Source organism: Pagrus major, chromosome 7 (genome assembly GCF_040436345.1).
Source record: "Pagrus major chromosome 7, Pma_NU_1.0".
Lineage (NCBI taxonomy): Eukaryota > Metazoa > Chordata > Actinopteri > Spariformes > Sparidae > Pagrus > Pagrus major.
The window spans coordinates 30,193,697-30,207,447 of record NC_133221.1 but is presented as its reverse complement, the minus strand read 5'-3'; the positions used below and the strand labels follow the sequence as shown (position 1 = coordinate 30,207,447).

The 13,751-nt window shown below is 41.7% G+C and overlaps 1 protein-coding gene across 2 annotated transcripts; it reads left to right on the top strand.

The window, feature by feature from the left end:
• The first annotated feature begins 4,398 nt into the window (after nt 1–4,398).
• Nucleotides 4,399–13,145, top strand: tpx2 (TPX2 microtubule nucleation factor). Of its 2 annotated transcripts, none has more exons than XM_073469497.1 (17): nt 4,399–4,475; nt 4,941–5,082; nt 6,291–6,419; nt 6,597–6,720; nt 7,134–7,196; nt 7,424–7,540; nt 7,754–7,863; nt 8,017–8,165; nt 9,237–9,408; nt 9,505–9,643; nt 10,104–10,323; nt 10,451–10,546; nt 10,685–10,858; nt 10,945–11,091; nt 11,182–11,293; nt 11,648–11,835; nt 12,718–13,145. In XM_073469497.1, the coding sequence occupies exons 2-17, from the start codon at nt 4,971–4,973 to the stop codon at nt 12,826–12,828; spliced, it is 2,163 nt and encodes a 720-aa protein (XP_073325598.1). In that variant the 5' UTR covers nt 4,399–4,475; nt 4,941–4,970; the 3' UTR covers nt 12,829–13,145. The 2 variants fall into 2 exon arrangements, with proteins under 2 accessions (XP_073325598.1, XP_073325599.1); XM_073469498.1 differs by having other exon boundaries at nt 11,669–11,835; nt 12,718–12,919.
• The last annotated feature ends 606 nt before the right edge of the window (nt 13,146–13,751 follow it).

The following is a 13,751-nucleotide window of genomic DNA, read 5'->3' as shown; positions in this document are numbered from 1 at the left end:
GCCACGAATATTGCTCCCGCCCATACAACACACTTTTAACCAATGGGACACGGCGAAATCATGAGTGAACAGCAACTTAGCCAACCAATATAATGCATCTATAAAATCGCCCAGTTTCAGTAGTGTGAGCAGTATTTTGCCCCGGGTGAAGCCTCTCAGTAATGTTTCTCCTTCACTTTATAGGAATCCTACTTCAAACAAGGTTGGCCAAGTTGCCATCTTCTTCCCTTCGTCCTCTGGATCCACTCAGTTTTCCTCAAATTCAAATTAATGTGACGAATATCTCAACAAGGTTTGCTTATACACAGCAATTGACAACACATTTAGGAATCATTATAGTTGAAGACACGCTACCTTAATTTTATCTCCATTTTGCAAAAAGAAAGAAAGCATGAATGTGTATCCAGTGGTTGTGAAGAGATCTGAGCTTTGAAGGGATTTACTTAAAACAGAATGCCATCAATTTCATACTGCACTCCCACAAGTCTGGAGACTTGCAGGAGAGAGAATTATAAAGGAATTGTTCAAATCAAAGCATATTCAGACTGAAGGTCTTTGAATAGGTCATGCTTGAAAGTAACTGGTTCCTAGTCTTCCCATAATGCAATCTGATAGAGCCACCAGGATTAGTGGTGTGTTCCATTGCACTTGAAACTAGGAAAAAAATGACCTCCAACACAGAAAAGTGCAATGGAACGGTCATCCAAGTTGGAATTCCAAGTCGGAAACCTCAACATAGCCTGAGTATGCCAACATAAACACACATGACATCACAACGGTATGGCGGCGTTCATAGTGAACAATTACCTTTTACCTTTTCATCACTTCTTACTTTACATACTGTCTATAGTTTTTGTTTTGTGAAATGTGCAGTAAATACAACTTTGTAGTTGTCATTTTTACTTCCACTCCATTTATTTTATGTTTGATAGAAGTCTTTGCAAGCATGAGGAGGGAGCCTACTCCTCCTGTCTCTTTTTAAGTGCCCTAATCTGTTAATTCAGCTGCTGTAGTTGCTTGTGAAGTTCACAAACTTTCCATACAAACATCCCTTTATATCCCTGGCATGTACACTGGGACGCATTTAGATTGGAAGTCGAGAATACCACCTCAGAAATACAGGCTTCCGGAACGCAGCATTATGGGCGCTAAAGCTTTTTGATTTCGGCTCTAGAAGGTTTTATATAATTATTCTAAACATAAAATATAAAACTAAATGAAGCCTGCTGACCCTGGCTTTGTGTAGACTGTTATAGAGCCTTCCTCCTCTTTTTTAACTTAATATAACAGCTTCAAAACCATGTTGATGGCACAGTGTCTTGTATTGGGTGGTGTCTGTCACAGTCACTCCGCCCCTCCATCACTTCTTTCTGCACTGTGTATGTTCAGTGAGAGAGTAGGATCACAGCGTTACATACATGTTTACTTAAAGATAAAAGTTTTCAACACATAACATTGTTATGATGTGATGAGTTTTGATTGTAGTTAGCACCTACATTACATCTGACCAGTTATATACACACCTGTGATTTGTATTTATGGCAGTTATGTTCCACTCAGAAACTGTGGGGGTTTTCTACATAATGTTGCTTTTAGTGGTCTGACCTATTGTCTCGTCAGGCTGTCCTTACATCTTGAGAGACAGAGAGAGATTACAGGTTAGAAAATTGATTGAGGCAGATAATCAAGTTTACTTTACTATACTACTTTTACTATATAATAATAATACACTATTACAGCCTATAGTTTCAACAAATTTGACCATGTTCATGTCAAGCATCGTGGGCCAAGGAGCATGAGGTTTTGAGCCCAGTAGGTGTGTCTAACATCCCGGACCCTTGATTACGTTGCTCAGGTCTAGAGAGTGACCGGAGGAATTAGAGACATGTGTCCTGATTTGAGGTGTTCTTGAATGGTCAACAGGGTGCAGAGTGGAGAATTCTGCCAAAAAAACAATGGCAGAACTGAAAAACTTCGAGAGACTGGTATTGAGCCACCTGAAGGACATCACAACCCCCCTGCTGGGCCCCCTGCTGGACCCCCTGCAGCTTGCCTACCGGACAAACAGGTCGGTGGATGATGCAGTTAACATGGGACTGCAATACATCCTATATATCCTCGACTCCCCAGGGAACAACACAAGGATCCTGAGATCCTCCAACAGAAGCTCACCCAGCTCTCTGTGCCCAGGGGTGTGTCTCTCCACTGCTCCTCTCCCTCTACACAAATGACTGCATTTCAGGGGACCCTTCTGTGGAACTCCTGAAGTTTGCAGACGACATCACAGTCATCGGTCTCATCTGGGACGGTGATGAGTCTGCATACAGACAGGAGGTGGAACAGCTGGCCCTCTGTTGTGGTCAGAACCATCTGGAGCTGAACCTGCTCAAGACTGTGGAGGTGACATTGGGCTTCAGGAGTAGCCCCCGCACCCCTTAACCACACACCTGCCACACGCAGGTTGCTGAAGTCATATTGGGTGGCTGTGGTAGCCTAATCCCCGGACCGGCAGCACTTGCCCCTCCCTCTCTACCACCATTGAGGTGCCCTTGAGCAAGGTGGTTGTACCAAGGAGCTTTCAAGTGTGAATGGGTAACTTTGTGAATGTGATCAGGGCGTTCCTGAAAAAGAGAGCATTGCTTTCAGTGAAACTCCCCCAAAATAAATTAAGGTTAAAGAATATATATAAATTGAGTATTGTTCTACTCTTTACAGTCACTGCATTAACAGGGTTAACAAATAAAAGGATTAGGTTCAAAACATGTTCAACAGCATGTTCATGACATGTATGCAACTGACATGATATTATTAAGTCTCACCTAACTTCTCAGATACTGTCATTTCCTTCTCCTTCCATCACCTTTTCTGTCTTATCATGTTTGGTTCTGCAATGAGGAGACACTAGGGGGAGTGTACAGGGACTAAAGGGAAGAGGAGTGGTGAAGGAGGTCATCGCATCACAACAAATATAATTACAGATACAATACGATATACTTTATTGTCCCCGTGGAGAAACTTGTCTTCTCAGATATGGAGCATAGTTCAGCTCTTCATTCAGGCCTGGACTTGTAATGGTCCTTAACTTAAAGATCCAACATGTTTCTCTTTGTTACAGTTTTTCCAGTTTATCTCAGGTCTGGATGGCATGTTTGTGTTCAGCAATTCTCTCTTTCAGTTTTCTTTTTGTTGTCCCTACATACAGTAAAAATAGCATGGATGGACATTGTAGCTGACACACATCAATCTATCTATCTACCTATGTTCTCATTTAATTTTTCATTTTATTTAGTTATCCATTTTCAAATTTCTGTATTTGTATTTATTTTTCTGCGTTTATTTCTTTTTCCATATGTGTTTCTTTAAGCAAATCAACATGTTTCATGGGGTCAACTTTTCACCTCCCCAGTCAAAAAGCCTTCTAATGACAATTTCCAATTGAAAAGTCTACTTTATTTTGGAAGCAATCCCATATGTTCCTGAAGGATAAAGTCCTAGGATAAATCCTACAATCCTAGAGGATAAAGTCATATCAGACTATCCTATAGGAATCGTACAGGACAAAGTCAAATAGGAAAAAATATTAAATATAGTATAAGCAAGTACACACTCGCCCAATCACTTAGTTAGCTCACTTTAATATAACAAAATCAATCCAGAAATCATTACAAAGATAGGAGCTCCCACACCGGCAGCTCTCCCTGGGTCCCCAGTTAAGAAGAAGGTAGCTCGGTATTCTCAGTGTTGTGTTTGAAAAAGTGGTGGGGACATAAGGGCTCAGATGAAAGAAACACTTTTACATACTGCTCTGACCAGTTGATTATCTGAACTCTGCCGTCACCAATCCATTTCAATGTCTGTTTATCTTTAGTGGTTTGAAGTAAGACATTCTTTTCAGTTCATACACATTGAACCTGTGCTGTTAACTGTGTTGTTGCTAAATTTACAGATATTATTATGTCTTGTACATTTTGTAAACAAACTAAAAGCAATCGCTCACCTCTTTTTTGATTGTGAAATATTTAATAAACCTAGAGTCCCATTTTTTAAAAAACCTACTAACATTGTCTACTCGCTTAAGCTTAAAGATATTGTTTGTTAATATAATAATCCAGATATTAGCAATCTTGAGTATGTGATCAATTTCATCATACTATATGCTAAATTCTTTATACACAAACAGAAATTCTCCAGATCGCTTTCCAAATTTATATTAAAATAACTAATAATTAATCAATGTGATTGTATGTACTGTTTGATTTATCTGAACTCTTTGTAAATTGTTCTTTCTTAAATAAAGTTTTTTTTAAAAAGTTGTATTTTGATCACGTGGTCATGCCAGAAAGTTGGCTTATACTAGCCAATAAGCGGCGTGCTGACGTACATGACGTTAGCCATTGGCTGATTCAAAAGGTAAGCATTTTGAGCGCTAACGGTCTGCAGTTTCAACCGTGTGAGTGCGAGAGCAGACGGCTGCGGTAAGGTTTCAAACAATTCTCACTTATTTACCGCAGAAACCTTCATATTTAATAGAATAGCCACATGAATGTAGCAATACTAAACGTGTTTATTAGAATTAGCTGATAGTTTGATTAATGTGATGCTATGCTATCTATTAACGTTTGCTAATGAAGACTTGTTGTGTTCTAATGTTGCGTTAACGCGAGCGAGTCTGTTGTTTTGTCCTCGGTGTCGTTACATGAAAGTACAGCTCATACAGAAAGTACTCATGTCTTGTGAATGTATTTTGCAGTCTGTTAACGTAATTCGACCAGGCATTTCCCTTGAAAAGTACAACAATCAGATGTTAACGCTAATCTAGCTGGCGTTCGTTACATTTAGGCCAATCTTAAATCGCTAGCTTTAACGATTAACTCGACGCAGGCTCTACTCCGATTACCCTTTTTCAAATATAAATTTGTCGTGTTTGCTGGTTTGTTTAGGTGAGTTGTCGACAAACACAGCTTGAGATAATGGCCGAAAGCGACTGCGGTGATGTCTCTGAACGCTACGAATTTGATGCCCCATCCCAAGTAGTCGACCTGAAAGAACTGGAAAATGCTGAAAGCGACGACAAGTGGTTTGGTGAGTCTCCATTATACGTTTACAGCTGACTGACAATACGTTTAGTCAGGTATTGGTGAGACCACAACAAGCATTTGCTGATTCTGTCTGCATCCTCTATTTTGTATCACATGTGGGTAAACTGGTTTAGACGAGCTGCTCCACTTATACAGTCACCAGCTTCTGTCTCTCTGTTGGCTTCACTGCATATAAGTTGGTGTAGGTGGACAAAAAAACAAACGCATTCTCTGAGTGTTTTTGTTAGGAGAAGTCTGTTAACACACAGGAAGTGAGTGTCATTGGTGCAGCCCCACCCCTCCAACTTTCCTGAGATATAAATGTAAACAGTGTGTAAATCAGCGCTTGTTTTGCTATTTATATGTCCGTGAGTTTAGATGCTCTTTGAATATTTAGGATCCCTAACTATTAGGATGGAGCTCAACTCCGCCTGGCCTGGAAAACAGATGAGATCAGGTGGCAGCAGGAGTAGGCAGAGGGGGTAAAGCTGCAGTCAAGTTGTACAGTTTTCTGCATAGGATGTCACAGGAACACGCACATCCTGTTGGATCTGATTTATTAAAATCTTATCAGGCACACATCAGTTTGTACACACTCTCCAATTCATTTAATTACGACAGGGTAGCCTATTAAAATGCTACGCATACAATCCATGATTTCTGTTCAACCAACATTTTTTACATGACTTCTCAGCATCACATCAGATTGCTGCTGTCTATATAAATCGGCGGAGCAGTCCTCTCCCTCTTAAACCACATAAGTTAAACATCAATAATCAAACATGGAGGAAAGAAATACAAGACAATAGCTTTATTATTGAGCTGTCAGGGCTTCACATCTGTACAGATGTTGTTTTTAGAATGCTCACATCCAACTTACTAGATGTTTTGGCGTTGCTTAATACTTCAATGGACATGAGTGACACTTTGTGCAGGATTGCAAAGAATTAAGCAAATTTGTGATCTTGGTACCATTTGTACATCATAACAATACAATAGGTGTTTGTATTTGGCTGTTTGGCTTTCAGCAGGTTGTGAATTCTGTATGGGGCATAATGGGTCATTTTGAAATGTTTTGATTGTGCAATAAAGTGTTATTACAAATGCTGTGAAAAGACTTTGAACACACCCAATACGTAGGTTAAAATATCCATCAAAGAATCTGCAAAGGAGTCCACAGCTTTCTAATTTTAAACTATCTCTTATATGCAGACGAACAGGCCACGGGAGCAGATGGTCACCTTATAACACCTTTGAGACTTGACCGACCCTTTCAGAGAGGTGATAGGCACAGCCTGCCACGAGCCATCGTAACCCCACAAGTCAAAGATGTGGACTCTGGTTAGTAGCCTTTGTTTGTTTGTTTGTTTGTTTTGAATTAGATCCATCATTAATACACTAACTATTCAAGGCTGAACTCATATGTGGTTCTAGTTTAGTATGTGGTCTTCTGTTATCCACTAAATAATCCTCATTAATTGGTTCTTGTTAACCCATATGGACTGCTCAATATTCCAGTTCCTAGCACATCCATGGCTCCACCTCCCAACATCGTCACAACCTGGGGTGCTGGAAGTCCTGCTCGGACTGATGCCCGACCAAAGAGGAGTACTGCTAATCAACCCCCTGCCCAACCATGCAGGTACAGATTTTGCAATGGCAATTCTCTTAACAGTTTCACTCTGTGGCAGAGGTGTAGGCTTCACATTATATCAAATGAAGCATGTACAATTTGTACATGTCCGATGTTTCTGGCACATCATGTAAATATACTGTGGCATTAATCCTAAACCCAAGCAATTAAAAACTCAAAGGAAAACGTAGCATGTGACCAATCAACTGATCCAATTCCTCTATATCTATCTGTTGGGTAAGTTGGAACAGTGAGCTATTAAAGAGCAACCTATCTTTGCAGCTTTTATGTAGATGTAATCAATTTGATAACTGTCAGTGCAGCACTGAGCCCAAGAAAAATTTCCCCAAGGGGACAATAAAGTATATTGTATTGGATTCAATTTCATTCTGACTTTAATTTTCTCTTTGGTTTATTTTTAGGGTTTCCAAACGTAAAGAGCTAACCAGCGGTCCAGCTGCACCACCATCAAAGAAACACAAAAAGTAAGTTTGACTGTCCTGTCGAATCTTTCTTAAACTGATCTCCTGCCCTTTACAGCAAGTCCTTTGGACACTGTGTAGACTGTAAAAATCCATTACCAACACAGACTGGTTCCTCTTTACATTTTTTTTTTTTATAGAAAAATGTTGTGTAAAAGACCCAGACAAAATCCCACCTTTTGTGTTACCTTTCCCACCCCAAGATTTCAATTCTAACTGTTTTGTTCAAGGAGTCCGGTTGCTCGACCAGCCCCAAAACGCAGCAGTGTCTCGCGCAGGACTGGGCAGCTAAATTCCAGGGCTGCACCCAAGACCCGTGCAGAAGCTTCCACTACTACAAACACTGAGTGAGTCTACAATTGATGTTGAAACCCATGTCATTCTCTTAGACTTGGTTGATGGGCAAGGAGTACTCGAGAACAAAACTTCAGTATTTCAATACCCTTTATTGAAAGTGGAGCTCTGCAAGACTTAAATAGGATATTTTCGGATAATCAGACACTGAGGTGGATAAACGAGGTACAGTTGATTACAATTTTTTGATGGTTGTGTCCAAATAGGCCAAGTAGCTCTGAAGAACAGGAGCTGGAGCGCATCAGGAACCTCCAGAAGGAAGTGGCTCTGCATCGCAAGAAGAATGAGGCCAGCTACAAAGCTGCTCTGGCTGGCAGTGAGTAGATATTACTTTATGTGCACCTGTAACCCTCAGTAAATGCTCTGGGTGTGTGTTGTTTTTTTAATACATGTCCTGGCTACAAGCTGTACTGTCACATTTGGGGTTTAGATTGGTCTCACAACTTGAAAACAATGTTTACTGTTTTAGATCCACTACCAAAGAAGATGGTCCTATCGGCAACAGTTCCTAAAGAATTCCATTTCAACACAAACACCCGCTCTAAGGCAACCACTTCATCCAACACTGCTCACAAGGAAGTGGACTTCATTACTCAGCTCCGCAAACCCTCCTCACCAGTGAGTACTTCATGAATGCAATCACCTTCAAGCTATACTGCAGTCTGTGGGACTAAAGCGTTAAACCTAGATCCTTAATGGTTCCCCTGGACTGTGTTAAATTGCAATTCAGGCAACTAGGATCCCAAAACATTCCCACAGACTGGCTCTCCAACAAAATCACAATGCACATAACCTGCAACTGAAACTCCCTGATTGATATTAAAGTTGTTAATATTGTGTAAAGGTGACAGGACGGCTGTAAACACAAGCCCCTTTCAAACTGCCCTTTTAAGGTGGAAGTCTTGCGCCGATATTGCGGGGACAGTTTCATTCCACCTCTGATCTGCCAGCGGAGTAGTAACTGAGCGGAAACAGAGGCGAGACAGCGTCTGTGTGAATGGAATTGCCGGCAGCGCCTGGGCGGGTGTGTCGGTCGGATGGTGTTCAGTCTGACAGCTAAACAGATCCTTCACTCATCAAACAAAATAAATGACCCACACTTCAACCCACAAAGCAACGTTACAGGACCAAACAACAGTAATGTGGTCGGCTCCACCAACTAATGGGGTTTTTCCCATTGTTGTGCTGGCTCAGGTTGACCTGGTTTGACTCATGTCAGCCAAGTGCTGCCCAGTTCGCTATTGCACGACAACAGGGCTACCTGCTTGAAGGAGTGCCCTTTTCTTTAAACTGATGATGCACTTGTCTTTAATATTGATCAAGGGAGTTGCTGGAAATACACTCTTCCCCTTTAGTACTATTGAGGAATGGCTGCCCACAAAGCTCCGCTAATAAGTTTATAAACATTTCATTTCCTATGCATTCTTCACAATAAAAGTCCTCTGTTATTTAGTTATTTTAAGAGCAAAATCTGTAAAATGTTAGGTTTTCACCAGCAATAATTTACCTCCCTTTAACTCCCAAAAGAGCTAAAGAGGAAACTTAAGTGTAAGATACAGCAGATATCTTGAAATGTCAACCGTGAGCAAGGAGGAAAGTGATCCAAGACATCTTACAACATGTTGACCACTTGAAGAAACCTTTTCCTTAACCTTTTTATAGCTGTAATTTATTTGTTTGTTTTTCCAGGCAAAGGCTATGAAAGGTGCCACAGTGCCCAAACCCTTCAACCTGTCAAAGGGTAACAAGAGAAAGGTGGAGGAGCCATCTGCCTATGTGCCCATGGCTCAGCAGATACAGCAGTTTCAGAAACGAACCCCTGACCGCTACCATTTGCGCAGTCGCAAGAGTCAAGAGAGAGGTGTGTATGTCTGTCTTTATTTTTTTTACAACATTCAGTGACACATTTTAGGTGTAAGTGTACAAATGAATGACATGGGTTATAACTGTCTGTTAGGACCATCCCCAGTGAAGGGCGACCACCTTAAGCTCACCCACCCTCACACTCCACACCTGATAACCAACCAGAGAAGCCGGCCACCTGCTGTGAAGAGCAGTGCTGAGCTGGAGGCTGAAGAGGTGGAAAAACTTAACAAGTAAGACCATTTTGCTTTACCCCTTCTTGTTTGTCACCTGCTATGTCACTTCCTCAAACTAGCGGTCAAGCCCATTTTCTGCAGCAATCGACCAAATGTGCATAGGTGTGAAATGTGAAGACGCACCTGTAAATGCATTTTAAATAAGCATCATGTTTACTGATGAATGATGGCTCAGAGGTGTTGTGTCCACTTTCAGAGACTTGAAAGGGTTCCTTTTTTATATAATTTATAATTATTCCATCTTATTGAGGGGGCAGCTGTTATAATCAATTGGAAGTGTAGTCTTCAGAGCCACGAGAGCTCCAACACACTGAACTGTCTGGACTGACTTTTTAGGAAGGCTTGTGCAGTCGACCCCCTGCCAGGAATTTACACTGTAACTTACAGTGCCTACCTGTCGGAGCAACACATGTTGATATTCTAAGGGCCTTTAGCTAATGTTGTGTTTCAATCACAGGTTTAAATTCAAGGCCCTGGAGCTGAACAGGAAAATATTAGAGGGCGTAGAGGGCCTAAAGAAGCCTGCAGTGAAGGAACCCACTGTACCTGAAGGATTCGAGCTGCAGATTGAAAAAAGGCTCCAGGAGAGACAGGCCACCAAGCCTCAGGAAGGAGAAGAGAAGCTGCACACGTTTAAATCCCAGCCTCTATCCAAAAAGATCCTGGAAGGAGTAGTGGTGAGTTTAAACCCTGTGACCAGTTCAGGGTTGAATACAAGGGTTTACACTAACTACACTTTTTTTTTATTGAGAATATAATAAGGTTGTTATCATGACTGTAGTAAAAAATACTTCCCATCAACAGGGTTTGCCAGAGAGGAAGGTTCTGCCTGCAACTGTGCCAGAATCTCCAGCTTTTGCTCTCAAGAACAGGGTCCATAGGGAGCCCAGGGTTGTGGAAGTAAGGAACACTTTTTTGCTTGTCTTGAATTTGAAAACTGCTCAGTTCTCTTCCCCTTCACTCACTGAACATACAGATCCACCTCAGCCATCCCCATGTTAACAGCCTTAAACCTGCTTGGGCTTTTCTTTTTGTCAGGTCAAACAGCCCTCACCAGTCAAGGCCCCCCCAGTGCCTCACTTTGGTCTCCCCTTCCAGCCCCGCCTCCCAGAGCACCACCACGTGGAGGTCTGTCCTTTCTCCTTTGAGGAGAGGGAACGAGAGAGGAGGGCGTTGAAAGAGAAGAGGCTGGAGGACAAGCGAAATGAGGAGGTGGAGTCACTCGTCCTGAATCTGTGTCCTTAGACCCCAGAATAAGGACAACTTGCTAAATCACATCTCGTTTCCAACTTTTCCAGGTACCTCAGTTCAAAGCACAGCCACTTCCAGACTTCGACACTGTGAACCTCCCCGAGAAGAAGAAGCTGGAGCCCACAAAGCCAGAGCCCTTCAGACTGCTCATAGATGAACGTGGCGCTGTGAGGAGCAGTCGCTGGGAGCAGATGGTGCGACACGATTTTCCACCGAGCACACAGGAACAGATTTATTCTCAGTGACAGTCCTTGGAATTCAAACCTAACCTCTGTGCCTTGTAGGTAAAAGAAGAGCAGAAACAACAGGAGGAAGCGACAGTATTCAAAGCCAGGCCCAACACGGTCACTCTTAAAGAACCTTTCCAGCCCAGAAAGGAGAGCCGGGCTACAGTAGGTAAGACTAACATGCAGAGCTGCACCACTGACCCAAACACATTCCTGGATCTTTTCTTTGGCTGCTTTTTTACTTGTCTGTGATTTATTTGTCCTGCTGCCCTTTCCTTGGGTAGTTATGTGCAGTAAGACACAATGGTAATATGTTGATGCAGGTTAGCGAGTTATGCACTTTCTCCCTGCTAATACAACCACGTTAGACTTGTTGTCCCTGACCTGACCCAGCTGTCTGTGATATTATTCAAACCTTGAAGTGTGTTTCAGCTTCCTGCTGTGAAGGTGAAATGTTCTTCATTGTTGTGTAACTCACTATGTTCCTGTCACTTTCACCACCCTCTGTCGCGGCACTCTTCAGAACTCCTCCATTCTTCTACAGTTGTGGAGGCCTTCGAGCTGTCTACAGAGCGGCGGGCCCGGGAGCGGCAGGAGTATGAGCGACTGGCCAGTGAGAAGGAGGCTCTCAGGACGTTCATGGAGGAGGAGCAGAGACGAGAGGAGGAGCAGAGAAAGAAAGAGGAGATTTCCAGGATGCGACAAGAACAGGTTAGTTCACTTACGTAGATTCAAGTCAGTTATATTTATATAGTCCCAAATTACAATGCATCGGGGGCTCTCACTGTCTCGAAGACCTTTTTGAGAGGACTGGCCTTACAGCTATGTAGTGTGTGACAGCACACTGACAGCTCATTGAATCATTAATGGTGACTTGCATGGTTCTGAGAGGCAGCCAGCCATGAGCAGCTGCTGTCTGGCTCTGGCTTTTCCCTCAATGTCACATTTCTCTGAAAACAAATTTCAGAGCAAGTGAGAGGGAACAAGGATGCAGTTTTTAAGAACTGTTGTCTGTATTGTAGCTGGGATAGCTGCTCCACTAAAAGAGCCTTGTGTCTGTCTGGGGGAGAACCAGTACACAGTAGCCTGCTTTTTATGGTGCTGTTGTGAGATAATATTACTTTTGATCAGATCTGAATGTCTAGTGTAGCGGAATACATTTACCTCTGCTCATGTCCTGCATGAAATCAAAAGCGAATGTTCACTTGATATTCTAATCCATCTTTTCCAGAACCTGAAAATGGGAAATATCCCTTTTTAATTCCCTGGGGGAAAAAAATTCTGTCTTAAAGTAAAAATCCAAAAACTCTACCCACACATGGGACATTGACGCATAATACTTATCCATGTAACCACCACATGAATTTATGTTCTTAACTAGCCATTACATATGGCAGTAATTAACATATGTTCTTTACTAGCCTTAATCTCAACTATGGATCACATTGATTTATGGTAAATTATATTGGACTCTAACTTGGTAAAATGGTGAGTGTGTGATCAGACCTTGTGAAAACTGCATGTCAGTGTATGCAGCTAGCCTGATGTATAAAGTGCAGTTTGTCTGATAGACTTTGTCTTCCTCCTCTGCAGGTTCACAAGGCTCAGCCCATCAGACACTACAAACCTGTTGCACTGAAGAAGAGTGAAGTTCCACTCACAGTTCCCCAGTCACCAAACTTCTCTGACCGCTTCCGCCTGTGAGCAGCTCGCCTCATTCCACTCGGTAGTAAAATGACCAGGTTCCAACTAGGTTTTTATTTTGTACTTTTATTATTTTTCTTTTTTTGGGCAGAAGCCCTTGAAATTAAATGTTGCATCTATTTCAGATTGTTAGTCAGAATACTGGCTATGAAATTTGAATTGTAGCTCTATTCACAAAGGACTGAAGCTCAGTTTTTTTTCTGTCTTTTCCACGTTGAGCTTTAGATTTTAACCTTTTTCATTGTATATTATTTTCTGTCCCTCACTGTTTTTGCTATATTAACTCTTTTAAATAAAGGCTATAATATTACCAGTAACTATGGACATTTTATTTTGAAGTGCTGGAAGAACTAACTAGGCAGTAATATGTGATGGCAGTAAAACACACTCCAACTGAACTTAAAATCAGTGCCATGCAAAACAGAATTGGAGTTCCAGTTGGCATCTGCACTAAATCACATTCACTAAGATGAGAGACTCATCGTTTTTGTATCGCACTGTACCTTTCAGCAGGTTTGTTGTGTTGCAATCCATTGAAATTTCCTTTTTTCCGACCTCCAAGCCTTCCAGGTGCAAGACGCTTAATGTAAACAAAAAACTTGTGACTGTAAAAAGATGTCTTTTTGGCAAGTGTACACAGAAGTGCAGCCTCATTGAATATATGAACAAACTAGATGCTATTATACATTTTATTATATGGCACCTTTTTTTTATACTTCGAATAGTATCTAAATATTCCAGTCTTTAGCCTACTGCAAATAACTGTCATTCTCAAATACTGTACATCCTCCCACTCTGCTAGTGTGACATCAGACGACTTCTTCATGAAGTCAGGGTGGGTGGACCTGCCCTGAGTTTACAAGTAGGAATTCTGACTTTGAATGGTTGTTCCATTGTACTTTCTCTTGTTGGAGTTACAAACG

Bases quoted from the DNA above. Each gene is read 5' to 3' on its own strand.
- tpx2 (XM_073469497.1), top strand. From the start codon at position 4,971: ATGGCCGAAAGCGACTGCGGTGATGTCTCTGAACGCTACGAATTTGAT. The intron at 6,721-7,133 runs GTACAGATTTTG...GTTTATTTTTAG, and splicing joins CCCCCTGCCCAACCATGCAG to GGTTTCCAAACGTAAAGAGC. The intron at 9,644-10,103 runs GTAAGACCATTT...TTTCAATCACAG, and splicing joins GAGGTGGAAAAACTTAACAA to GTTTAAATTCAAGGCCCTGG.